Source organism: Oncorhynchus gorbuscha, linkage group LG21 (genome assembly GCF_021184085.1).
Source record: "Oncorhynchus gorbuscha isolate QuinsamMale2020 ecotype Even-year linkage group LG21, OgorEven_v1.0, whole genome shotgun sequence".
NCBI classification, from domain to species: domain Eukaryota; kingdom Metazoa; phylum Chordata; class Actinopteri; order Salmoniformes; family Salmonidae; genus Oncorhynchus; species Oncorhynchus gorbuscha.
In genome coordinates this window covers 22,009,893-22,034,212 of record NC_060193.1, presented here as the reverse complement: position 1 = coordinate 22,034,212, position 24,320 = coordinate 22,009,893, and the positions used below count along the sequence as shown (strand labels likewise).

The window sequence follows — 24,320 nt, the reverse complement described above, 5'->3', positions numbered from 1 at the left end:
CTGAATTAAGATGAAGATTAATATTGACTGCTATTGATGTAAAATATTACTAGGTCTTTAAGAGTTTATTTGGAAGATAACAGCTCTATAAATATTATTTTGTGGTGCCCAACTCTCTAGTTAATTACATTTACATGATTATCTCAATCAGGTGATATTAATTACAGATAAATTATTTTAGAGACTAGCATGTCATATCATTTAATCCGGCATAGCCAAAGACACGACACCCCTCAAATAATTATTTTTGTTGAGGTAGCAAATAGATGGGTGGGTTGGGTGGGTGGGTGGGTGGATGGATGGAGAAACGGATGGAGCGATGGATGGATGACTTGACTCAGAAACTGTGGTGCTGCAGAGGGAAAGCTAAGTCATTATATCAACATGGGGCACATCATTGTTCAGTGCGAGGCATCAATAGCCGCAGGCGTTATGTATTTAGCAGAGAGCCCAGTCCAATCTTAGGAATTACTTAGCAAAGTATGTTACAGTAAGTCCCCTGCCAGATGACGAGGTCTCCCAAACCATATGGGTATTTTGAATACATAGGAAGGTAGGAATGTCACGCTTTAAAACAACTTGCCTAAATGGTTTAGTAACAGTATTTCTGTTTGGACCTCTAGATTTGGCTTGACTCTGTAATGTTCTAGATGGAAATAACTTTTAGGAAGGTGGAACTGCTTTGGATTTTTAGATTGTACGTCAATACTACAACAAGTATGAAACTGTTTTAAATAATTACCAAATTTAAAAGGTAATGCAACGCAAAGCTATATTTCTTCACCATGAAAACATCCTTTTATCCTCCCCCCACTGATGCATCGAAGCGGTCTCAGTTCAAGATGACTTTGCCTTAACTTTCAGAGAAGACAGGTCTAAGAGACCAGTCTGACCTCCTCCACGCCTCTCAGAATAGATCTAATTAGTTGAGCCCACTTTTTTCCATTGGATGTTCTTTTTTTATTTAAGGCAGAGGCCGGAGTGACGAGTGGCCGCCTGGTGCCGACGATGGTAGAACTATGCTGACATCAAATTAGAGACAGAGCTAGCAGTACAGAAGAGAACAGGGAGAGTCCTCGGTGTCTCTGTGAGGGCCGGGGGGCATTCCAGCAAATTCCAAGCCCTGAGATTAAGATTGAAATATATTTTTTTAAACTAGGGCTTGTTAGTGCCTTTACATGATGTAATGAGCCTTAGGTGGCCATGCTATCTCGATTGGGTTTATTTTCACCCCAGATGAGTTCTGGTGCTACATCATCAGTACACTTACTTCAGATTTAATACTTGAGACTAAATTAAAGTCAAGTTAATAGCACATAAGCACTCAAGGTTTCTTTTCAAGCTATCTACAGTGTGTGCCTACTTTAGTGAGTGGGAATCCCACTGCAGGCTCCATTTCCCCCGCACTAATAAAAGTCATCAAGTCAAGAAGTATTAAATGTTTTTAATAGTGATGTCATCTCTCATGGCATTTCTCAACTGCAGACCTTACTTTTATTTATTTAACCTTTATTTAACTGGGCAAGTCCGTTTTTTTACAATGACGGCCTACCCGGCCAAACCCTAACCCTTACATTCAGAGCATGAACTGACTTGACAGAACTACCATGTGGTTGAGAACGGTCCAGGACTCTCCACCCTGGTAACTGATCTGATGATTGTTTTTTTCCACACTGCACGGTTTCTAAATGTGTTGGCCCTTCCTCAGCGCTCGCTCCACACAGCCTTATGGAGTTGTTATTCACACACGGGAGCAGATGTTGCGAAGAGAAAACAGCGTGACAAGATTGTGATCGATGCATACTGCCCCATCAAAATCGCTGCATAATTTGGCGGAAGGCATCAGGATAACAACCTGCATTAGCTGGAGACAGCTGTCGCCATGGCGCCAGAGTAACTGGGCTGCTACATTCGCTGCTCCTTATTTCGGATAGAAGCAGGACAGCCAATTAGAGTGATTTACAGCTGGGGTCGAGACCACCTTAAAGCCCATTCCCAGCCAAGCAAAAACAAAGGCAAGGCTACCTAGGGCTTAAATGGAGAGGCTCACAGAAGACACTGTGAGAGATGTGTAGTGTTTGAGATTAACAAAGCTGTTGGTGGTGGCTCCAAGGTTGTCCTTTAACCAGCTAATTTAGCCTAACAACGGTTATTCTGCCACGCAGTTGTCCTCTTTATTTATTTTTGGAGATAGAAGTACTAGATCAAATAATATGATCTATGACAGATCTATAATAAACCATAGTAAACATAATGAATTGATAATTGTTCTCTGATTTTCCATCCAGTACACTAGAATAGTTTTATTTGTCTATTTTTTTTAAAGCTTACATACTGTATTGATGTGTGGATTTTTGCACCAACTGACTGACTTTTCTGATGTCATTCACACAGCAGCAGAGTCCTAAAGTTGAGACAATATCCACATCTGGAGAGCACACCAGGAAGAGTTTGTCGTGTCTGTGACTATCATTAAATGTGAAGACTGTATATTATCAAATCAATTCTCTATGTGTAATTTAATTACACGATTAAACTAATCATGTAACTTTAATTAACTTGGAAGTCGGGGCACCACAATTTTTTTTATAGTGTCAATTTCCCAAATATAACTCTTCATATATTTTCATATCTTATCAAAACAGTTGCGTATTAATGAATTGTATCTCATCAGTTCTCATTAGTGAACATCACAAACCCTTGGATATCTGCACGAGCATAAATTATGAATCAGCAATATACAAATTGGCTTAATTTATTTACTAACTAACTAATCAAATCACAGAAATACATGAAAACACACAATTAGTTCATACATGGGGTATTACATGATACAAAGAAAAAGTCCCTAACGTACGAAACCGATATGACGTAGTGGTATACAAAGGAAAGGGGGTGTGGACCGCTCAAGAGCGGGAAAATCATAACTGATAACTACACTCACAAAAATTGCCAATACCTTACATGAGCGATCGCTTATTCGAAAAGAAATTGCGATTTACATCATTACGAGAGTATGTCTCTATCTGTGGTCGCCGGTCCGTCTGCTGGAGAGAGTTGACAGAAAGCCTCGGGTTTGTCCAGCAGAAGTCACAGTCTGCCGTAGTTGTTATAATGGATACTTCAGAATACCATTCGGAACTGTTTTTAGTCCAGGTGCGTTTACCAGACTAAAGTATTTAAACAGCTGCAGTCTGAATAATTATTCTTTAGTTTGTAGATTTCTTCACCATTTCAACGTGGGAAGGATCTGCACATTCTCTGGTTTTGTCCTTTGGTAGAGTTGTAGTTTAAACCACTTCACACACCAGCGTCACCCGGCATGTCTTAGAAATTCAACCATTTGCATCCTTAGCTTACACCGTGGTTTGCATGGTCTATCGAATTGTAGCCATTCCATCGTGGGGACTCCAGTTGTGCATTCTTTGACTTAATGTACATTTTGGAGTAAGTGGGTTTTATACTCTGTGGAAGAAGGGGCAGTTCTATGACGCCTAATGTGATGTCTGGGCACACGGGGGTGTGGCCACTGACTAGTTCAACTTTATATGAAATCTATACTCTCATTTAGAAGGTTACATCACATTACATCTTCTCACAAATAGTTTCATGTTTAATCACATACATTTCACAATATTTAGATGTAGACCTGACAGCTGGGAAATGTACACTTTAAGAGATACGGTTGTGTGTTTCCTGCCCTTCATGAGATCACCAAATGAAACACACCCAAGAACACAGTGGTCACCATCATTCTTCGATGGAAGAAGTTTGGAACCACCAAGCCCTTAACTGACAAGGACCATTCCCACATTCTCAAAAATAGAAACATTGTTTAATTATTCAAAGTTTGATTGTCCACGGGTCTCTCTGTGTTCCACAGTTTACATTCCAATCTCGAACACCACAGAGCATAGGGGCAGCGTATTTTATGACCAACCATAACACAGTCGACTTCCCACTCTCCCCCTCTGAGAGAGAGCACGCTGTAGCGCGGACCCGCCTGTAACCTGATCCTTCAGGAGCGTTATGAGAACGACAAAGATAAGAGACCTCACCACTGCCCTTATTGTGAATAGAGTTTCTTATATCAATCAAATCTCGCAAGACACATGCATACTTATAATATAATATAATAATAATATATGCCATTTAGCAGACGCTTTTATCCAAAGCGACTTACAGTCATGTGTGCATACATTCTACGTATGGGTGGTCCCGGGGATCGAACCCACTACCCTGGCGTTACAAGCGCCATGCTCTACCAACTGAGCTACAGAAGGACCACTAATTTTAAACATTAAATCTCACCAGAGAATACATAATGGGGAGAAACCTTACTCCTGCTCTGACAGTGAAAAGTGCTTTACTACATCAAGTAAATGGAAAGTCCATCAGGGAGTGCACATTTGAGAAAAAACGTATCACTAAACAGGTTTCCATCCTACCTTTTTGCGTGAATAAAATACATTTTTGATGAAACATTTCACGACAAGCCTGCTGGAAGCAACAAATGTGTTGGTAAACTTTCCAAATGTCGACAAAGTAAAATACGCTAGACAGGGATGTGATCTTTTTGTGTCTTTAAAATGTATTAAGAAATGGCAGTGAACACGCTTTTATGCGCAAATATTGATATTATAACCATCATATCGTAGTAAACTTGGAGTCACACAATGATTTGTTTCGTGGTCCTCCCACTGCGACTCGGGAAAGCATGCAGTTTATTAGGCTAGAGATGAAATACGGTATGATAAGTGGTGTAGTGGTGCCTGGAGAATTGGATATGCTCTAATTCTGCCCGCCGGCTAAGGAAAGGCACCCTGTGAGAAATGATATGAGAAACAGTTACATACACTCTGAATGACATAAAATGATGAATCCCATATTGGTGTTTAAAAGTCAGGTCAACCCAAGTTGTACTGTGCAGTAGGCTAATAGTAGGCCTATTATTGAAACTGATAAACTGAGTCAGAAATTCCCAGGTTTCAGATTTTCCCTATTTTTTTGGGGGGGTCGTTCTCAAAGTCACACATCTTTTAACACACAAAATGATATTTTCTAAGTCAATAACAATGCTTAAACTACATCAGGAGACCACTTTTGAGGTCTGGGAAAAATCTAAGAAATGTTGATTTTTGAGAGTAGGTACCCTTTATTTCAAGTGTGCAGGCACCTAGCACTACCTTTTGATTTGGGTGTTTCCAGCACATGAGATGGAGTTTGCAAAGGAAATGACCACTGGAATAACGCAAATAATCATGATATGTTTCTAAAAATAGGCTACATTGTAGCTAGTTAACATTTAATGGAGAAAGTTTTTGGGAAAGCCTTTCCATCTAACAGAAGACAGTTTTCCCTATCATTAGCGTCGCTATATTTTTCCTGTTCCTTAATTGTTTGAAACTTAGATATTTTACTTCATATTATGAGGTATGTCGTACCTCAGCTGCATATATCCAAAATCCCACCATAGAACTGTAGAGGCAATTATTTGTATAAAGACTTCGTCATATGCGGTCTCCTGTTCTATTGGTTTTCTTTCAACTGTTTCATTGTCTAGCAGCCAAAGGAATTATCTTATGCAACTCATGTTGCATCTTTAAACCCCCCCCCCCCTCTTTCTAATGCATAGTTCCATCTCTGTCCATGAAACTGCTTGTATGTGAAGTGCCCATTTTTAGAACGTGTTTTCCCGCAAAATGCATTTTGGAACATTCATTTGTAGGCCTACTGCCGTGTGTAGATAGCTGCGCCTAAAATGGAAAGAAATACTAGTTTATCAACATTTTAAACTAAACATTCTGATCTGTTCCATCAGCCCTATTAGTTAATATGGCGTATACAGTTGAAGTCGGAAGTTTACATACACCTTAGCCACCTTAACTTGGGTCAAACATTTCAGCTAGCCTTCCACAAGCTTCCCACAATAAGTTGGGTGAATTTTGGCCCATTCCTCCTGACAGAGCTGGTGTAACTGAGTCAGGTTTGTTGGCCTCCTTGCTCGCACATGCTATTTCAGTTCTGCCCACTAATTTTCTATAGGATTGAGTTTAGGGCTTTGTGATGGCCCTTCCAATACCTTGACTTTGTTGTCCTTAAGCCATTGTGCCACAACTTTGGAAGTATGCTTGAGGTCATTGTCCATTTGCAAGACCCATTTTCAACCAAGCTTTAACTTCCTGACTGATGTCTTGAGATGTTGCTTCAATATATCCACATAATCTTCCTGCCTTCATGATGCCACCTATTTTGTGAAGTGCACCAGTCCCTCCTGCAGCACAGCACCCCCACAACATGATGCTGTCACCCCTTTGCTTCACTGTTGGGATGGTGTTCTTTGGCTTGCAAGCCTCCCCCTTTCCTCCAAACATAACGATGGTCATTATGGCCAAACAATTCTATTTTTGTTTCATCAGACCAGAGGATATTTCTCCAAAAAGTATGATCTTCGTCCCCATGTGCAGTTGCAAAACGTAGTCTAGCTTTTTTATGGCAGTTTTGGAGCAGTGGCTTCTTCCTTGCTGAGCGACCTTTCAGGTTATGTCGATATTGGACTCGTTTTACTGTGGATATAGTTACTTTTGTACCTGTTTCCTACACATCTTCACAAGGTCCTTTGCTGTTGTTCTGGGATTGATTTGCACTTTTCGCCCCCAAAGTACATTCCTCTCTATGAGACAGAATGCGTCTCCTTCCTGAGTGGTATGACAGCTGCGTGGTCCCATGGTGTTTATACTTGCATACTATTGTTTGTACAGATGAACGTGGTACCTTCAGGCATTTGGAAATTGACCCAAGGATGAACCAGACTTGTGGTCTACACATTTGTTTCTGGGGTCTTGGCTGATTTCTTTTGATTGTCCCATGATGTCAAGCAAAAGGCACTGAGTTTGAAGATAGGCCTTGAAATACATCCACCGGTATTAGCCTATCAGAAGCTTCTAACACCATGGCATCATTTTCTGGAATTTTCCAAGCTGTTTAAAGGCACAGTCAACTTAGTGTATGTAAACTTCTGACCCACTGGAATTGTGATACAGTGAATGATAAGTGAAATAATCTGTCTGTAAACAATTGTTGCAAAAATGTATTGTGTCATGCACAAAGTAGATGTCCTTAACCGACTTGCCAAAACTATAGTTTGTTGACAAGAAAGTTGTGGAGTGGTTGAAAAACGAGTTTGAATGATTCCAACTTCAATTGTACCTCCACTACACTACTTTGATACATATCAGGGGGGATTAAGAAATGAGTATACCCAATGCCCACTGAAAAATACACGCGTATACAGAGTATATGAGTTGTTGGCTAGAGCGCATGTGCCAATACCAGAGTGGGCACATACAGTGGCTTGCAAAAGTATTCATCCCCCTTGGCATTTTTCCTATGTTGTTGCCTTACAACCTGGAATTATTATTATTTTTTTGTATCATTTGATTTACATAACATGCCTACCACTTTGAAGATGCGACATATTTTTTATTGTGTAACAAACAAGATATAAGATAAAAAACAAAACAGAAAACTTGAGCGTGCAAATCTATTCATCCCCCGCAAAGTCAATACTTTGTAGAGCCACCTTTTGCAGCAATTACAGCTGCAAGTCTCTTAGGGTATGTCTCTATAAGCTTGGCACATCTAGCCACTGGGAATTTTGTACATTCTTCCAGGAAAAACTGCTCCAGCTCCTTCAAGTTGGATGGGTTCCGATGGTGTACAGCAATCTTTAAGTCATACCACAGATTCTCAATTGGATTGAGGTCTGGGCTTCGACTAGGCCAGTCCAAGACATTTACATGATTCCCTTTAAACCACTCAACCACTTGCTTTAACAGTATGCTTAGGGTCATTGTCCTGCTGGAAGGTGAACCTCCGTCCCAGTCTCAAATCTCTGGAAGACTGAAGCATATATATGCACCACTTTTCCGTTTTTGAATTTTTTGAAACAAGTTATTTTGTTCATTTCACATATTTTGTGTATGTCCATTACATGAAATTCAAATAAAAATATATTTAAATTACAGGTTGTAATTCAACAAAATAGTAAAATTGCCAAGGGGGATGAATACTTTTGCAAGGCACTGTACACAATATAATGTAAAACATTTTTTATGACAAACCATCAGTAGACTTGAAAATGCAATGAATTTAAAATGTATTTTTTATTCGGTACATGGGAATTTAACCTAAAAAGTTATTTTGATGTGTACTATGTCATCAAGCACAGCCTTTTATCTGCAACAAGTCACTTTGATGAAAACACGTCTCTGTGGGGCTACGTTGTTATCAATTCACCAGCGAGAAGCCCTACTCTTCCTCTCAATGTGAGAAGGGCTTCACAACATCAAGAAAATGAACAGTCCATCAGAGACTGCACACTGGAGAATGGCCGAATGTCGCGTTCACGTGCTAGTCAGAACTAGGAAACGGCACGTGTAGAACTACAGCCAATTAGCAAGTCGGAAATGTAATATTTTCTTAGTTGAGACTAGCACATGAACTCGGCATTACTCCTGCTCTGACTATGGTAAGTGTTGAATTTCATCACGTCACCAGAGAGTGCGCATAGAATAGAAACAATTTGCGCGTTCCTCTGCCCAGGTGTTGCTGACATGCCAGATCTCACAACCTGTGGGTAGGTATTTTAAGTATCAGCTAACCAGGTCAAGCGTTGACATGGCATGCAACCATTAGTTGATGCATGCAACCTCTGAGCAGGGGCGCGTGACTGGAATCACTGCTCCGACTGTGGGAGGGGCTTCTCAACAAAGGGAAACACGAAGGCCCACCAGCACAAACAACATGAACCTTTTTCTCTGTTGCTATTAAGATGTTTTATTTTCCTTTTCTGCATTTACACAATAACAATGTCAAGTGAAAAAAAGTGAAGCGCACAATGGTAAGTCTGTAGATAGGTGCTATTTGGCAAAAGGGTTTGTTGGTTATCTTTGGTAAAGAGGTTAATTGGTCATCAAGGAGGACCAAGGCACTCTTCATATAGTTAACATTGCTTCATTGTTACGCCATCCTCAATGGGAAAAAAAAAACATTTTGGTTGTTGCCTTAACTCTGACGGGTTTCGGCAGAATGGCCTTCATCGTTGAGTATAATGCAATTATACAATGTCTTCTTTTGAACAAATCATGTTCCAGTCAACCCTGATTGGAGAGGGAATGGTCACAGAACGGTTATTGGTGGACAGTACATAGTAAGCAACGATAGTGTCAAGCTTGTCCAGCTTGACTCGGGTAGCAGACCTCTATAGCTTCTACACCCCTCCAACCCCCTCATGCTCTAACATAAGGCCGCTATAAAATATATAATGTCAGAGATCCATATATAAGGAAGAGATGCTCATGTCTCTGCCCTAACAGTAAGAGTCGTTGTTCCAAAGGTGGGAAATAACTATTTGATCTTAGTAGCAAGTCAGTTAGCAGCCACTGCCAGCTAGCCTACTTCAGCAGTACTGTATCATTTTAATCATTTTAGTCAATAAGATTCTTGCTACGTAAGCTTAACTTTCTGAACATTCGAGACGTGTGGTCCACTTGTCATTCCAATCTCCTTTGCATTAGCGTCGCCACTTCTGTAGCCTGTCAACTATGTGTCTGTCTATCCCTGTTCTCTCCTCTCTGCACAGACCATACAAACGCTCCACACCGCGTGGCCGCGGCAACCCTAATCTGGTGGTCCCAGCGCGCACGACCCACGTGGAGTTCCAGGTCTCCGGTAGCCTCTGGAACTGCCGGTCTGCGGCCAACAAGGCAGAGTTCATCTCAACCTATGCCTCCCTCCAGTCCCTCGACTTCTTGGCACTGACGGAAACATGGATCACCACAGACAACACTGCTACTCCTACTGCTCTCTCTTCGTCCACCCACGTGTTCTCGCACACCCCGAGAGCTTCTGGTCAGCGGGGTGGTGGCACCGGGATTGTCATCTCTCCCAAGTGGTCATTCTCTCTTTCTCCCCTTACCCATCTGTCTATCGCCTCCTTTGAATTCCATGCTGTCACAGTTACCAGCCCTTTCAAGCTTAACATCCTTACATTTATCGCCCTCCAGGTTCCCTCGGAGAGTTCATCAATGAGCTTGATGCCTTGATAAGCTCCTTTCCTGAGGACGGCTCACCTCTCACAGTTCTGGGCGACTTTAACCTCCCCACGTCTACCTTTGACTCATTCCTCTCTTCCTCATTCTTTCCACTCCTCTCCTCTTTTGACCTCACCCTCTCACCTTCCCCCCCCTACTCACAAGGCAGGCAATACGCTCGACCTCATCTTTACTAGATGCTGTTCTTCCACTAACCTCATTGCAACTCCCCTCCAAGTCTCCGACCACTACCTTGTATCCTTTTCCCTCTCGCTCTCATCCAACACCTCCCACACTGCCCCTACTCGGATGGTATCGCGCCGTCCCAACCTTCGCTCTCTCTCCCCCGCTACTCTCTCCTCATCCATCCTATCATCTCTTCCCTCTGCTCAAACCTTCTCCAACCTATCTCCTGATTCTGCCTCCTCAACCCTCCTCTCCTCCCTCTCTGCATCCTTTGACTCTGGATGTCATAAGGTGAATGAACCAATTTGTAAGTCGCTCTGGATAAGAGCGTCTGCTAAATGACTTAAATGTAAATGTAAATGACTCTCTATGTCCCCTATCCTCCAGGCCGGCTCGGTCCTCCCCTCCCACTCCGTGGCTCGACGACTCATTGCGAGCTCACAGAACAGGGCTCCGGGCAGCCGAGCGGAAATGGAGGAAAACTCGCCTCCCTGCGGACCTGGCATCCTTTCACTCCCTCCTCTCTACATTCTCTACATTTTCCTCCTCTGTCTCTGCTGCTAAAGCCACTTTCTACCACTCTAAATTCCAAGCATCTGCCTCTAACCCTAGGAAGCTCTTTGCCACCTTCTCCTCCCTCCTGAATCCTCCTCCCCCCCCTCCCTCTCTGCAGATGACTTCGTCAACCATTTTGAAAAGAAGGTCGACGACATCCGATCCTCGTTTGCTAAGTCAAACGACACCGCTGGTTCGGCTCACACTGCCCTACCCTGTGCTCTGACCTCTTTCTCCCCTCTCTCTCCAGATAAAATCTTGCGTCTTGTGACGGCCGGCCGCCCAACAACCTGCCCGCTTGACCCTATCCCCTCCTCTCTTCTCCAGACCATTTCCGGAGACCTTCTCCCTTACCTCACCTCGCTCATCAACTCATCCCTGACCGCTGGCTACGTCCCTTCCGTCTTCAAGAGAGCGAGAGTTGCACCCCTTCTGAAAAAACCTACACTTGATCCCTCCGATGTCAACAACTACAGACCAGTATCCTTCTTTCTTTTCTCTCCAAAACTCTTGAACGTGCAGTCCTTGGCCAGCTCTCCCGCTATCTCTCTCTGAATGACCTTCTTGATCCAAATCAGTCAGGTTTCAAGACTAGTCATTCAACTGAGACTGCTCTCCTCTGTATCACGGAGGCACTCCGCACTGCTAAAGCTAACTCTCTCTCCTCTGCTCTCATCCTTCTAGACCTATCGGCTGCCTTCGATACTGTGAACCATCAGATCCTCCTCTCCACCCTCTCCGAGTTGGGCATCTCCGGCGCGGCCCACGCTTGGATTGCGTCCTACCTGACAGGTCGCTCCTACCAGGTGGCGTGGCGAGAATCTGTCTCCTCACCACGCGCTCTCACCACTGGTGTCCCCCAGGGCTCTGTTCTAGGCCCTCTCCTATTCTCGCTATACACCAAGTCACTTGGCTCTGTCATAACCTCACATGGTCTCTCCTATCATTGCTATGCAGACGACACACAATTAATCTTCTCCTTTCCCCCTTCTGATGACCAGTTGGCGAATCGCATCTCTGCATGTCTGGCAGACATATCAGTGTGGATGACGAATCACCACCTCAAGCTGAACCTCGGCAAGACGGAGCTGCTCTTCCTCCCGGGGAAGGACTGCCCGTTCCATGATCTCGCCATCACGGTTGACAACTCCATTGTGTCCTCCTCCCAGAGCGCTAAGAACCTTGGCGTGATCCTGGACAACACCCTGTCGTTCTCAACTAACATCAAGGCGGTGGCCCGTTCCTGTAGGTTCATGCTCTACAACATCCGCAGAGTACGACCCTGCCTCACACAGGAAGCGGCGCAGGTCCTAACCCAGGCACTTGTCATCTCCCGTCTGGATTACTGCAACTCGCTGTTGGCTGGGCTCCCTGCCTGTGCCATTAAACCCCTACAACTCATCCAGAACGCCGCAGCCCGTCTGGTGTTCAACCTTCCCAAGTTCTGTCACGTCACCCCGCTCCTCCGCACTCTCCACTGGCTTCCAGTTGAAGCTCGCATCCGCTACAAGACCATGGTGCTTGCCTACGGAGCTGTGAGGGGAACGGCACCTCAGTACCTCCAGGCTCTGATCAGGCCCTACACCCAAACAAGGGCACTGCGTTCATCCACCTCTGGCCTGCTCGCCTCCCTACGACTGAGGAAGTACAGTTCCCGCTCAGCCCAGTCAAAACTGTTCGCTGCTCTGGTCCCCCAATGGTGGAACAAACTCCCTCACGACGCCAGGACAGCGGAGTCAATCACCACCTTCCGGAGACACCTGAAACCCCACCTCTTTAAGGAATACCTAGGATAGGATAAGTAATCCCTCTCACCCCCCCCCTTTAAGATTTAGATGCACTATTGTAAAGTGACTGTTCCACTGGATGTCATAAGGTGAATGCACCAATTTGTAAGTCGCTCTGGATAAGAGCGTCTGCTAAATGACTTAAATGTCATGTAAATGTAAAATTTAAATAAAAAAGCCCATTGAAACACATTGGGCATATTGGTGAAACCTCTCACTTTGACCCTTCCTCTCTGATAATACTATAATATTACAGCACACACTATGTGAAACTTTGCTTCCCTGCCAGCAGTTTCCTGTAGGTAGGTGGGTTCAACCACTTAGCTGTTAAGAAGTTTAACACATATAAGCTAGGGAACTAATAAGATAGAAGTGACATAGTCTAGTGGTGTTTTCAACTCTTCATGACAGTAGTCTTATTTAGCTCAGTGGAGCCCCATTTAGAGACAGATATGATACCTGCAATGATCCTGATGATCCTGTTCTGGAGCGCAGGTAGGATGTTGTTACATTGACATACACTGTTTGTGACATATGTTTTGATATTGTATGTTTTTTTCTTAGTAAAAGAACATGCAACTGGAAGAGGACTGTAAACATTTGGCTCAAAGTAGGACAATTATGTGATCACCTGAAAATGTACTTCACCGTAGCCTAATAGTCCATCTGTGGACAGGCACTAGCATAAAATGTGATGGTGCCATGCATCTGACTGTTGTAAATTCAGTGTCTCTCTCTCTCTCTCATTTTCTCTCTTACTCTTCTCTCTTTCTCTCACTCTATTTGACCTATTTTACTCCTCTTTCTTTCTTCCATGTCTCTCTCTCTCTCTCTCTCTCTCTCTCTCTCTCTCTCTCTCTCTCTCTCTCTCTCTCTCTCTCTCTCTCTCTCTCTCTCTCTCTCTCTCTCCATGTCTCTCTCTCTCTCCTCTGTGTCTCACTCCTCTGTCTCTCTCTCGTCTGTGTCTCTCTCCTCTGTGTCTCTCTCCTCTGTGTCTCTCTTTCTCCTCAGCTCTTCAGGCTCAAAGCGTCAGGCCATCAGGTTGTTAGATTATAAATCTACAGTGATTATAGCAGTTCATTATTAGTCAAAAATATTAACCCGCATGGGGAAATTCATGGGTACATTCATACACTCCATACTAAACAATAACAAGTACTGTTTTATGGAACTACTAATACTTCTCAACCACAAAGCATTACTGCTGATAGAATAACCGAAGCACTGCCAGAATCTGTCTTTCCCACTCTGTTTTCCTCTCTGTTGTTTACAGCTGCATTATCCATCAGACTGGTGAATGGGACCAGTTCCTGCTCTGGGTCAGCGGAAGTATTTTAGGAAGGAGAGTGGTTAGGTCTATGTCCTTCTTGGTCGTGGAGAGTGAGAGAGGCTAAGGTCTTGTGTAGAGAACTGGGCTTTGTGAATGTTGTAGCTACATCAAGAGGACCTCCATTTGAAGAGGGTCGAGGAGGAGTCAAGGTATTTGATTGCAGGGGAGAGGTGTCGTCTCTTAGAGATTGTAATTCCAGAGGAGGACCAGGTTTCTGTGATGGTGTCAATTATATTCATGTGACCTGTTCAGGTAAGACATTACTATTATTGTGAGATTTATTTGTACATTTGATATATATCTAATCTGCAAAGAGAGGTTAAAATGATAATTGAAGGAGAATGTGTACCATACCAATGATAAGGCTAACTTCACAGCATGAAAGGTCATGTTAATGTTCATTTCTCTCTTTCGCTCTCTTTCTCCTCTCTTCTCCGCTCTCCTTCTTCATCCCCCGTGTCTCTCTTTACTCCTCTTTCTCTGTTTCTCTCTCTCTCTCTTCACCGTCTCTGTCTCTCTTTACTCCTCTTTCTCTGTTTCTCTCTCTCTCTCTCTTCACCGTCTCTGTCTCTCTTTACTCCTCTTTCTCTGTTTCTCTCTCTCTCTCTTCACCGTCTCTGTCTCTCTTTACTCCTCTTTCTCTGTTTCTCTCTCTCTCTCTTCACCGTCTCTGTCTCTCTTTACTTCTCTTTCTCTGTTTCTCTCTCTCTCTTCACCGTCTCCGTCTCTCTTTACTCCTCTTTCTCTGTTTCTCTCTCTCTCTCTTCACCGTCTCTGTCTCTCTTTACTCCTCTTTCTCTGTTTCTCTCTCTCTCTCTTCACCGTCTCTGTCTCTCTTTACTCCTCTTTCTCTGTTTCTCTCTCTCTCTCCCACCGTCTCTGTCTCTCTTTACTCCTCTTTCTCTGTTTCTCTCTCTCTCTCTTCACCGTCTCTGTCTCTCTTTACTTCTCTTTCTCTGTTTCTCTCTCTCTCTCTCTCTCTTCACCGTCTCCGTCTCTCTTTACTCCTCTTTCTCTGTTTCTCTCTCTCTCTCTTCACCGTCTCTCTCTTTACTCCTCTTTCTCTGTTTCTCTCTCTCTCTCTTCACCGTCTCTCTCTTTACTCCTCTTTCTCTGTTTCTCTCTCTCTCTCTTCACCGTCTCTGTCTCTCTTTACTCCTCTTTCTCTGTTTCTCTCTCTCTCTCTTCACCGTCTCTGTCTCTCTTTACTCCTCTTTCTCTGTTTCTCTCTCTCTCTCCACCGTCTCTGTCTCTCTTTACTCCTCTTTCTCTGTTTCTCTCTCTCTCTCTTCACCGTCTCTGTCTCTCTTTACTCCTCTTTCTCTGTTTCTCTCTCTCTCTTCACTGTCTCTGTCTCTCTTTACTCCTCTTTCTCTGTTTCTCTCTCTCTCTCCACCGTCTCTGTCTCTCTTTACTCCTCTTTCTCTGTTTCTCTCTCTCTCTCTCTTCACCGTCTCCGTCTCTCTTTACTCCTCTTTCTCTGTTTCTCTCTCTCTCTCTTCACCGTCTCTCTCTTTACTCCTCTTTCTCTGTTTCTCTCTCTTCACCGTCTCTGTATCTCTTTACTCCTCTTTCTCTGTTTCTCTCTCTCTCTCTCTTCACCGTCTCTGTCTCTCTTTACTCCTCTTTCTCTGTTTCTCTCTCTCTCTCTCTTCACCGTCTCTGTCTCTCTTTACTCCTCTTTCTCTGTTTCTCTCTCTCTCTTCACCGTCTCTGTCTCTCTTTACTCCTCTTTCTCTGTTTCTCTCTCTCTCTTCACCGTCTCTGTCTTTCTTTCCTCTCTCTCTCTTCACCGTCTCGGTCTCTCTTTACTCCTGTTTCTCTGTTTCTCTCTCTTCACCATCTCTGTCTCTCTTTACTCCTCTTTCTCTGTTTCTCTCTCTCTCTCTTCACCGTCTCTGTCTTTCTTTCCTCTCTCTCTTTCTCCTCAGATCTCCAGGCTCAAAGCGTCAGCCACCAGGTTGGTAGAGTATAAATCTACATCGATATCAAAGCAAATCAAATATTATTTGTCACATGCTTCAAATACAACAGGTTTAGACCTTACCGTGAAATGCTTACTTACAAGCCCTTAATAACCAACAATGCAGTTAAGAAAAATAAGAGTTAAGAAAATATTTACTAAACAAACTAAAGTTAAAAAAAATAGAAGAACAACAATAAAATAACAATAATGAGGCTATATACAGGGGGTACTGGTATCGAGTCAATAAACAGAGTAGCAGCACCGTAAAAATAAAAAAGTGGAGGGGTGGGGTAAATGTAAATAGTAAAGGTAGCCATTTGATTAGCTATTCAGCAGTTTTATGGCTTGGGGGTAGAAGCTGTTAAGAAGCCTTTTGGACCTAGACTTTTGGACCTAGACTGCTCCGGTACCGTGCAGTAGCAGAGAGAACAGTCTATGACTAGGGTGTCTGGAGTCTTTGGCAATTTTTTGGGCCTTCATCTGACACCGCCTGGTATAGAGGTCCTGGATGGCAGGAAGCTTGGCCCCAGTGACGTACTGGGCCATATGCACTACCCTCTGTAGTGTCTTGCAGTCGGAGGCTGAGCAGTTGCCATAGCAGGCGGTGATGTAACCAGTCAGAATGCTCTCAATGGTGCAGCTGTAGAACTTTTTGAGGATCTGAGGACCCTTGCCAAATCTTTTCAGTCTCCTGAGGGGGAATAGGCATCGTCATGCCCTCTTCACGACTGTCTTGGGGTGTTTGGACCATGATAGTTTGTGGATACCAAGGAACATGAGGCTCTCAACCTGCTCCACTATAGCCCCATCGGTGAGAATGGGGTTGTGCACAGCCCTCCTTTTCCTGTAGTCCACAATCATCTCCTTTGACTTGATCATGTTGAGGGAGAGGTTGTTGTCCTGGCACCACACTGTCAGGTCACTGACCTCCTCCCTATAGGCTGTCTCATCGTTGTCGGTGATCAGGCCTACCACCGTTGTGTTGTCAGCAAACCTAATGATGGTGTTGGAGTTGTGCATGGCTATGCAGTCATGGCTGGGAAAAAAATTACGATTACTGTTTTATGGAACTACTAATACTTCTCAACCACAAAGCATTAATGTTGTTAGAATATCAGAAGCACTGCCAGAGTCTGTCCTCGCGGCTGTGTTTTCCCCTTTGCTGTTTTACAGCTGAGTTATCCGTCAAGATGGGTGAATGGGACCAGTTCCTGCTCTGGGACAGTGGAAGACTTTTATGAAGGAGAGTGGTAAAGGTCTATGTTTTTGGTGGTTGTGGGGCATGAGGCTAGCTGAGATTGTGTTGTGTGTAGAGAGGTGGGCTGTGGGAATGAAGTAGCTATAGGACATCTGTTTGAGAAGGATAAAGTAGTTGTCGGACTGAGTTGTAGGGGAGATGAGTATTCTCTGGAACAGTGTCGCATTTTTGAAGGAGGACCTGGTGCCTGTGGGAGTTTTTATGAACGTCATGTGATCTGTTCAGGTAAGAAACTGCTAGTATTGTGAGATGTATTTTTACAATATATTTCATTTTATCGTATTTTTGTTATTTATTTCATTAAAAGAGAGGGAGATATGTGAGCTGCATTATTCCCAACCCTATCCTGAGTGACAAAACAAAACAAAAATGTAACCTCAAACAACATTAACCATAGCAAACTACAATATTTTATCCAACATATTTGTGTTAAGTCCTTGACAGTTTCATCAACAAAACTAATTGAATGTTCAACCAACTCTTTTTCTCCAGAGTCTGTGCGGCTTGTGGATGGAGCTGGGTTTTGCTCCAGAAGAGTGGAGGTGAAGTCAAGTCAGTCCTGGGCCTCAGTGTGCGACTGACTTTGACCGGCAGGATGCAGAGGTAGTCTGCGGGGAGCTTGGCTGTGGGGCTCCTGCAGCTCTACAGCAGGGGCTCTATGGAGAAGGGCAGGGTCAGACCTGGGATAAAGAGTTCCAGTGTAAAGGCAATGAGTCCCTTCTCCTGGACTGTGAGACCTCAGACGGAAAAAATAACAACTGCCTATCTGGTAATGCTGTTGGACTCACCAGCTCAGGTAAGAAACCGTTGGTCACTCAATAAACATTGTTTCTCACCTACAGTATAATAGAATATGAGAGGCAAACTTCGGAAAGTTTTCGGACCCCTTGTTGCGTTAAAGGCTTATTCTAAAATTGATTAAATAAATTGATTAAATTGATTAAAATTGATTAAATTTTTCCCGCTCCTCAATCTACACACAATATCCCATAATGACTACAAATACAAAAGTGAAATATCACATTTACCGAAGTATTCAGACCCTTTACTCAGTACTTTGTTGAAACACCTTTGGCAGCGATTACAGCATTGAGTCTTCTTGGGTATGATGCTACAAGCTTGTAGCATTTCTATTTTGGGGAGTTTCTCCAACTCTTCACTGCAGATCATCTCAAGCTCTGCCAGGTTGGATGGGGAGCGTCGCTGCACAGCTATTTGCAGGTCTCTCCAGAGATGGTCGGTCAGGTTCAAGTTCGGGCTCTGGCTGGGCCACTCAAGGATATTCAGAGACTTGTCCTGAAGCCATTCCTGCCTTGTCTTGGCTGTGTGCTTAAGGTTGTTGTTCTGTAAGAAGGTGAACCCAGTCTGAAATCCTGAGCACTCTGGAGCAGGTTTTCATTAAGGATCTCTCTGTACTTTGCTCCGTACATCTTTGCCTCGATCCTCACTAGTCTCCCAGTCCCTGCCGCTGAAAAACATCCCCACAGCATGATGCTGCCACCACCATGCTTCACTGTAGGGATGGTGCCAGGTTTCCTCCAGACATGACACTGGACATTCAAGCCAAAGAGTTCAATCTTGGTTTCATCAGACCAGATAATCTTGTTTCTCATGGTCTGAGAGTCTTTAGGTGCCTTTTGGCGAACTCCAAGCTGGCTGTCATGTGCCTTTTACTGAGGAGTGGCTTCCGTCTGGCCACTCTACCATAAAGGCCTAACTGGTGGAGTGCTGCAGAGATGGCTGTCCTTTGGGAAGGTTCTCCCATCTCCAGAGAGGAACTATGGAGCTCCGTCAGAGAGAGTGATCATCGGGTCTTGGTCACCTTCCTGACCAATGCCCTTCTCCCACAATTGCTCAATTTTGCCAGGCGACCAGCTCTAGGAAGACTCTCCATTTAAGAATGATGGAGGCCACTATGTTCTTGGGGACCTTCAATTTTTTGGTACCCTTACCCAGATCTGTATCTCGACACAATACTGTCTTGGAGCTCTATGAACAATTCCTTCAACCTCATGGATTGGTGTTTGCTCTGACATACTGTCAACAGTGGGAACTTATATAGACAGGTGTGTGCCTTTCCAAATCATGTCCAATCAATTGATTTGATCACTGGTGGACTCCAATCATCTGAGCATGATCAATGGAAACAGGATGCATCTGAGCTTAATTTCAAGTCTCATAGCAAAGGGTCTGAATAGTTATGTAACTAAGTTATGTCATGGAAATAAGCACTAAGGACCCCAAAGTCAAGCTAAATGAATTTGTTTATTCACGCCAGTGGAGAGATTACAGACAAACAACACTTCGTTTGGAAGTTAGTCAGAAGTTCTGACGAGGTATTTCCCCCTCAGCATATTTATACTATCGCTATACTACGGGTTACACAAAGATAGTCAAGTGCATCCTTTCTCTGCTGCAGAGGAGGAGAACACCTGGCAACCACAGTCTAGGCGTTCAGCCAATATTTCCACTCCCGCTGAGCCGACCTTGTGAGAGCAAACCTCAGACACCCTGTCCATCTACTGTCCATCTACAACAGGTGCATTTTTAAGTATGCAACAGGTCAAACATGTATGATAAATGTAAGACACTGAATAAGCAGAAAGAGACACAGTAGAATTCCACTACATGTATTTCTGTTTAGATTTTTTTTTTACATTTGCAAAAATAAAAAAATAAAAAAAGTTTTTGCTTTGTCATTATGTGGTATTGTGTGTAGATTGCTATAGATTTTTTTTTATTGAATCCATTTTAGAATAAGGCTGTAACTTAACAAAATGTGTAAAACGTCAAGGGGTCTGAATACTTTCCCGAAGGCACTATAGGTGTGCTTTTGTGAGAAAATAAGTACGATTACCATCTCTCTCTTCTTTTTCTATTATTTTCTTTTCTCAGAGGTTGTTTATGTGAGGCTGGTGGAAGGAGGCAGTCGCTGTGCTGGTGGAGTGGAGGACTGTGGGAACTGATGACTGGGAGGATGTGGCTACAGTAGTGTGTAGACAGCTGGGTTGTGGATCCACTGTTTCAGTACTACCTTGCGGTAACACCATTAACGGGATTGGAATTGGCTGTGCCTGCACTGAGGGAGTGTAAAGTAACATAATGTCTTGACTATTCATTCATAGTGATCTGCTCAGGTAATAACAAGTTAAAATACATTATACAACGGGTGGGTCCAATCCTGAATCAGTATACTCCCGAGATGGCATAGCAGTTCAGACGTCTTTTGTCCTCGTCTTGTCGTGTCCTGTATATATATATATATATATATATTTACAACTTTTTTTCACATACATTTTATTTTCCATCAACTCATCTTCAAAACACTCTCCTGCAACCCGCCTCACCAATTTATATTTATAAATAAGTATTATTTACCTCAAATCTGCAATTCCTCCAAGAAGCTAGCCAGAAACTCCAAGAAGCTAGCCAGAAACTCCAAGAAGCTAGCCAGAAACTAACCAGAAGCTAGCCAGGAGCTAGCCAGAAGCTAATCAGAAGCTAGTTCAGAAGCTAGTTAGCTTCTTTACTGGCAAATCGTTAGTATTCAGCTAACCACGGTTTGTGGTCATCAGCTATCCTTTAGCTCGAAAATCTATCGCCAGTTTTGTACGGCGCAGCGCGGCTCGGAACGGAACATACCGGACCAATTTTTCTCTCCATGTCCTTGGATTTCAACTGCTCTCTGGACATTCATTCCCGGATCTCACAGCTAGCTAGCTGCTATCCGTGTGTCTATCTGCTCTCGTCGATTCCGGAGCAAACATCAATTACTCCGGAGCTAGCCAGCTCCGTCAATCACTCCTGAGCTCCGTCAATCACTCCTGGGCTGCAGTCACCTATCCGGACCCGTTTTACTGCCTACGCGGAGCCCCACCGGGCAATCACAACTGGACTGCCGACGTTATCTACCCGAAGGAGATCCGGCTGGCTCCTCCGTCGCGACGTTACCTGAACGCCCATCTGCGGCCTGCTAACCGTTAGCTGTCTTACCGGCTGCTCTCAGAATAGACAATCGGACAATTTACTTATTTTTATTATTATTATGTTTCTTCTTGGGCCTCTATAACTATATCTATTGTTTTTTGTTGTTGTTGTTGTGTGATTTGGACTAATCCCCTCTACCACACGGAACCCCACTAATCTACTGACGGAACGCAAGAGGTGGCTAACAACAGACCTCCATCCTATGCTAGCTTGCTACCGATGGCCTGGCTAGCTGTCTAAATCGCTGTGACCCCCAAACCAACCACTCCACTCACTGGACCCTTTTGATCACTCGACTAAGGATGCCTCTCCTTAATGTCAATATGTCTTGTCCATTGCTGTTCTGGTTAGTGTTTATTGGCTTATTTCACTGTAGAGCCTCTAGTCCTGCTCACTATACCTTATCCAATGTATTAGTTCCACCACCCACACATGCAATGACATCTCCTGGTTTCAATGATGTTTCTAGAGACAATATCTCTCTCTTCATCACTCAATACCTAGGTTTACCTCCACTGTATTCACATCCTACCATACCTTTATCTGTACATTATACCTTGATGCTATTTTATCGCCCCCAGAAACCTCCTTTTACTCTCTGTTCCAGACGTTCTAGACGACCAATTCTTATTGCTTTTAGCTGTACCCTTATTCTTCTCCTCCTATGTTCCTCTGGCAATGTAGAGGTGAATCCAGGCCCTGCAGTGCCTAGCTCCACTCCTATTCCCCAGGCGCTCTCTTTTGATGACTTCTGTAACCGTAATAGCCTTGGTTTCATGCATGTTAACATTAGAAGCCTCCTCCCTAAGTTTGTTCTATTCACTGCTTTAGCACACTCTGCCAACCCGGATGTTCTAGCTGTGTCTGAATCCTGGCTTAGGAAGACCACCAAAAATTCTGAAATTTTAATTCCAAATTACAACATTTTCAGACAAGATAGAACTGCCAAAGGGGGCGGTGTTGCAATCTACTGCAAAGATAGCCTGCAGAGTTCTGTCCTACTATCCAGGTCTGTACCCAAACAATTTGAACTTCTACTTTTAAAAATCCACCTCTCTAAAAACAAGTCTCTCACCGTTGCCGCCTGCTATAGACCACCCTCTGCCCCCAGCTGTGCTCTGGACACCATATGTGAACTGATTGCCCCCCATCCATCTTCAGAGATTCGTGCTGCTAGGCGACCTAAACCTTAACATGCTTAACACCCCAGCCATCCTACAATCTAAACTTGATGCCCTCAATCTCACACAAATTATCAATGAACCTACCAGGTACCCCCCCCCCCCAAAGCCTTAAACACGGGAACCCTCATAGATATCATCCTAACCAACTTCCCCTCTAAATACACCTCTGCTGTCTTCAACCAAGATCTCAGCGATCACTGCCTCATTGCCTGCATCCGTAATGGGTCAGCGGTCAAACGACCTCCACTCATCACTGTAAAACGCTTCCTGAAACACTTCAGCGAGCAGGCCTTTCTAATCAACCTGGCCGGGGTATCCTGGAAGGATATTGATCTCATCCCGTCAGTAGAGGATGCCTGGATATTTTTTTTAAATGCCTTCCTAACCATCTTAAATAAACATGCCGCATTCAAGAAATTTAGAACCAGGAACAGATATAGCCCTTGGTTCTCCCCAGACCTAACTGCCCTTAACCAACACAAAAACATCCTATGGCGTTATGCATTAGCATCAAACAGCCCCCGTGATATGCAGCTGTTCAGGGAAGCTAGAAACCGTTATACACAGGCAGTTAGAAAAGCCAAGGCGAGCTTTTTCAAGCAGAAATTTGCTTCCTGCAACACTAACTCAAAAAAGTTCTGGGACACTGTAAAGTCCATGGAGAATAAGAACACCTCCTCCCAGCTGCCCACTGCACTGAAGATAGGAAACAGTGTCACCACTGATAAATCCACCATAATTGAGAATTTCAATAAGCATTTTTCTACGGTTGGCCATGCTTTTCACCTGGCTACTACTCCTACCCCGGTCAACAGCACTGCACCCCCAACCGCAACTCGCCCAAGCCTTCCCCATTTCTCCTTCTCCCAAATCCATTCAGCTGATGTTCTGAAAGAGCTGAAAAATCTGGACCCCTACAAAATCAGCCGGGCTAGACAATCTGGACCCTTTCTTTCTAAAATGATCTGCCGAAATTGTTGCCACCCCTATTACTAGCCTGTTCAACCTCTCTTTCGTGTCGTCTGAGATTCCCAAAGATTGGAAAGCAGCTGCGGTCATCCCCCTCTTCAAAGGGGGGGACACTCTTGACCCAAACTGCTACAGACCTATATCTATCTAAGGTCTTCGAAAGCCAAGTCAACAAACAGATTACCGACCATTTCGAATCTCACCATACCTTCTCTGCTATGCAATCTGGTTTCAGAGCTGGTCATGGGTGCACCTCAGCCACGCTCAAGGTCCTAAACGATATCTTAACCGCCATCGATAAGAAACATTACTGTGCAGCCATATTCATTGATCTGGCCAAGGCTTTTGACTCTGTCAACCACCACATCCTCATCGGCAGACTCGACAGCCTTGGTTTCTCAAATGATTGCCTCGCCTGGTTCACCAACTACTTCTCCGATAGAGTTCAGTGTGTCAAATCGGAGGGTCTGCTGTCCGGACCTCTGGCAGTCTCTATGGGGGGTGCCACAGGGTTCAATTCTTGGACCGACTCTCTTCTCTGTATACATCAATGAGGTCGCTCTTGCTGCTGGTGAGTCCCTGATCCACCTCTACGCAGACGACACCATTCTGTATACTTCCGGCCCTTTGGACACTGTGTTAACAACCCTCCAGGCAAGCTTCAATGCCATACAACTCTCCTTCCGTGGCCTCCAAATGCTCTTAAATACAAGTAAAACTAAATGCATGCTCTTCAACCGATCGCTACCTGCACCTACCCGCCTGTCCAACATCACTACTCTGGACGGCTCTGACTTAGAATACGTGGACAACTACAAATACTTAGGTGTCTGGTTAGACTGTAAACTCTCCTTCCAGACCCATATCAAACATCTCCAATCCAAAGTTAAATCTAGAATTGGCTTCCTATTTCGCAACAAAGCATCCTTCACTCATGCTGCCAAACATACCCTTGTAAAACTGACCATCCTACCAATCCTCGACTTTGGCGATGTCATTTACAA

The 24,320-nt window shown here is 44.0% G+C and overlaps 1 protein-coding gene across 1 annotated transcript; it reads left to right on the top strand.

The window, feature by feature from the left end:
• Positions 1 to 1,882: 1,882 nt before the first annotated feature.
• LOC124007995 (scavenger receptor cysteine-rich type 1 protein M130-like) lies at positions 1,883 to 20,372 on the top strand. Its single transcript, XM_046318914.1, is given in 5 exon segments — positions 1,883 to 1,893; positions 15,851 to 15,912; positions 17,669 to 17,753; positions 17,755 to 17,972; positions 20,072 to 20,372. Coding segments are annotated over 5 exon segments (447 nt in total). The 3' UTR covers positions 20,143 to 20,372.
• Positions 20,373 to 24,320: the final 3,948 nt, after the last annotated feature.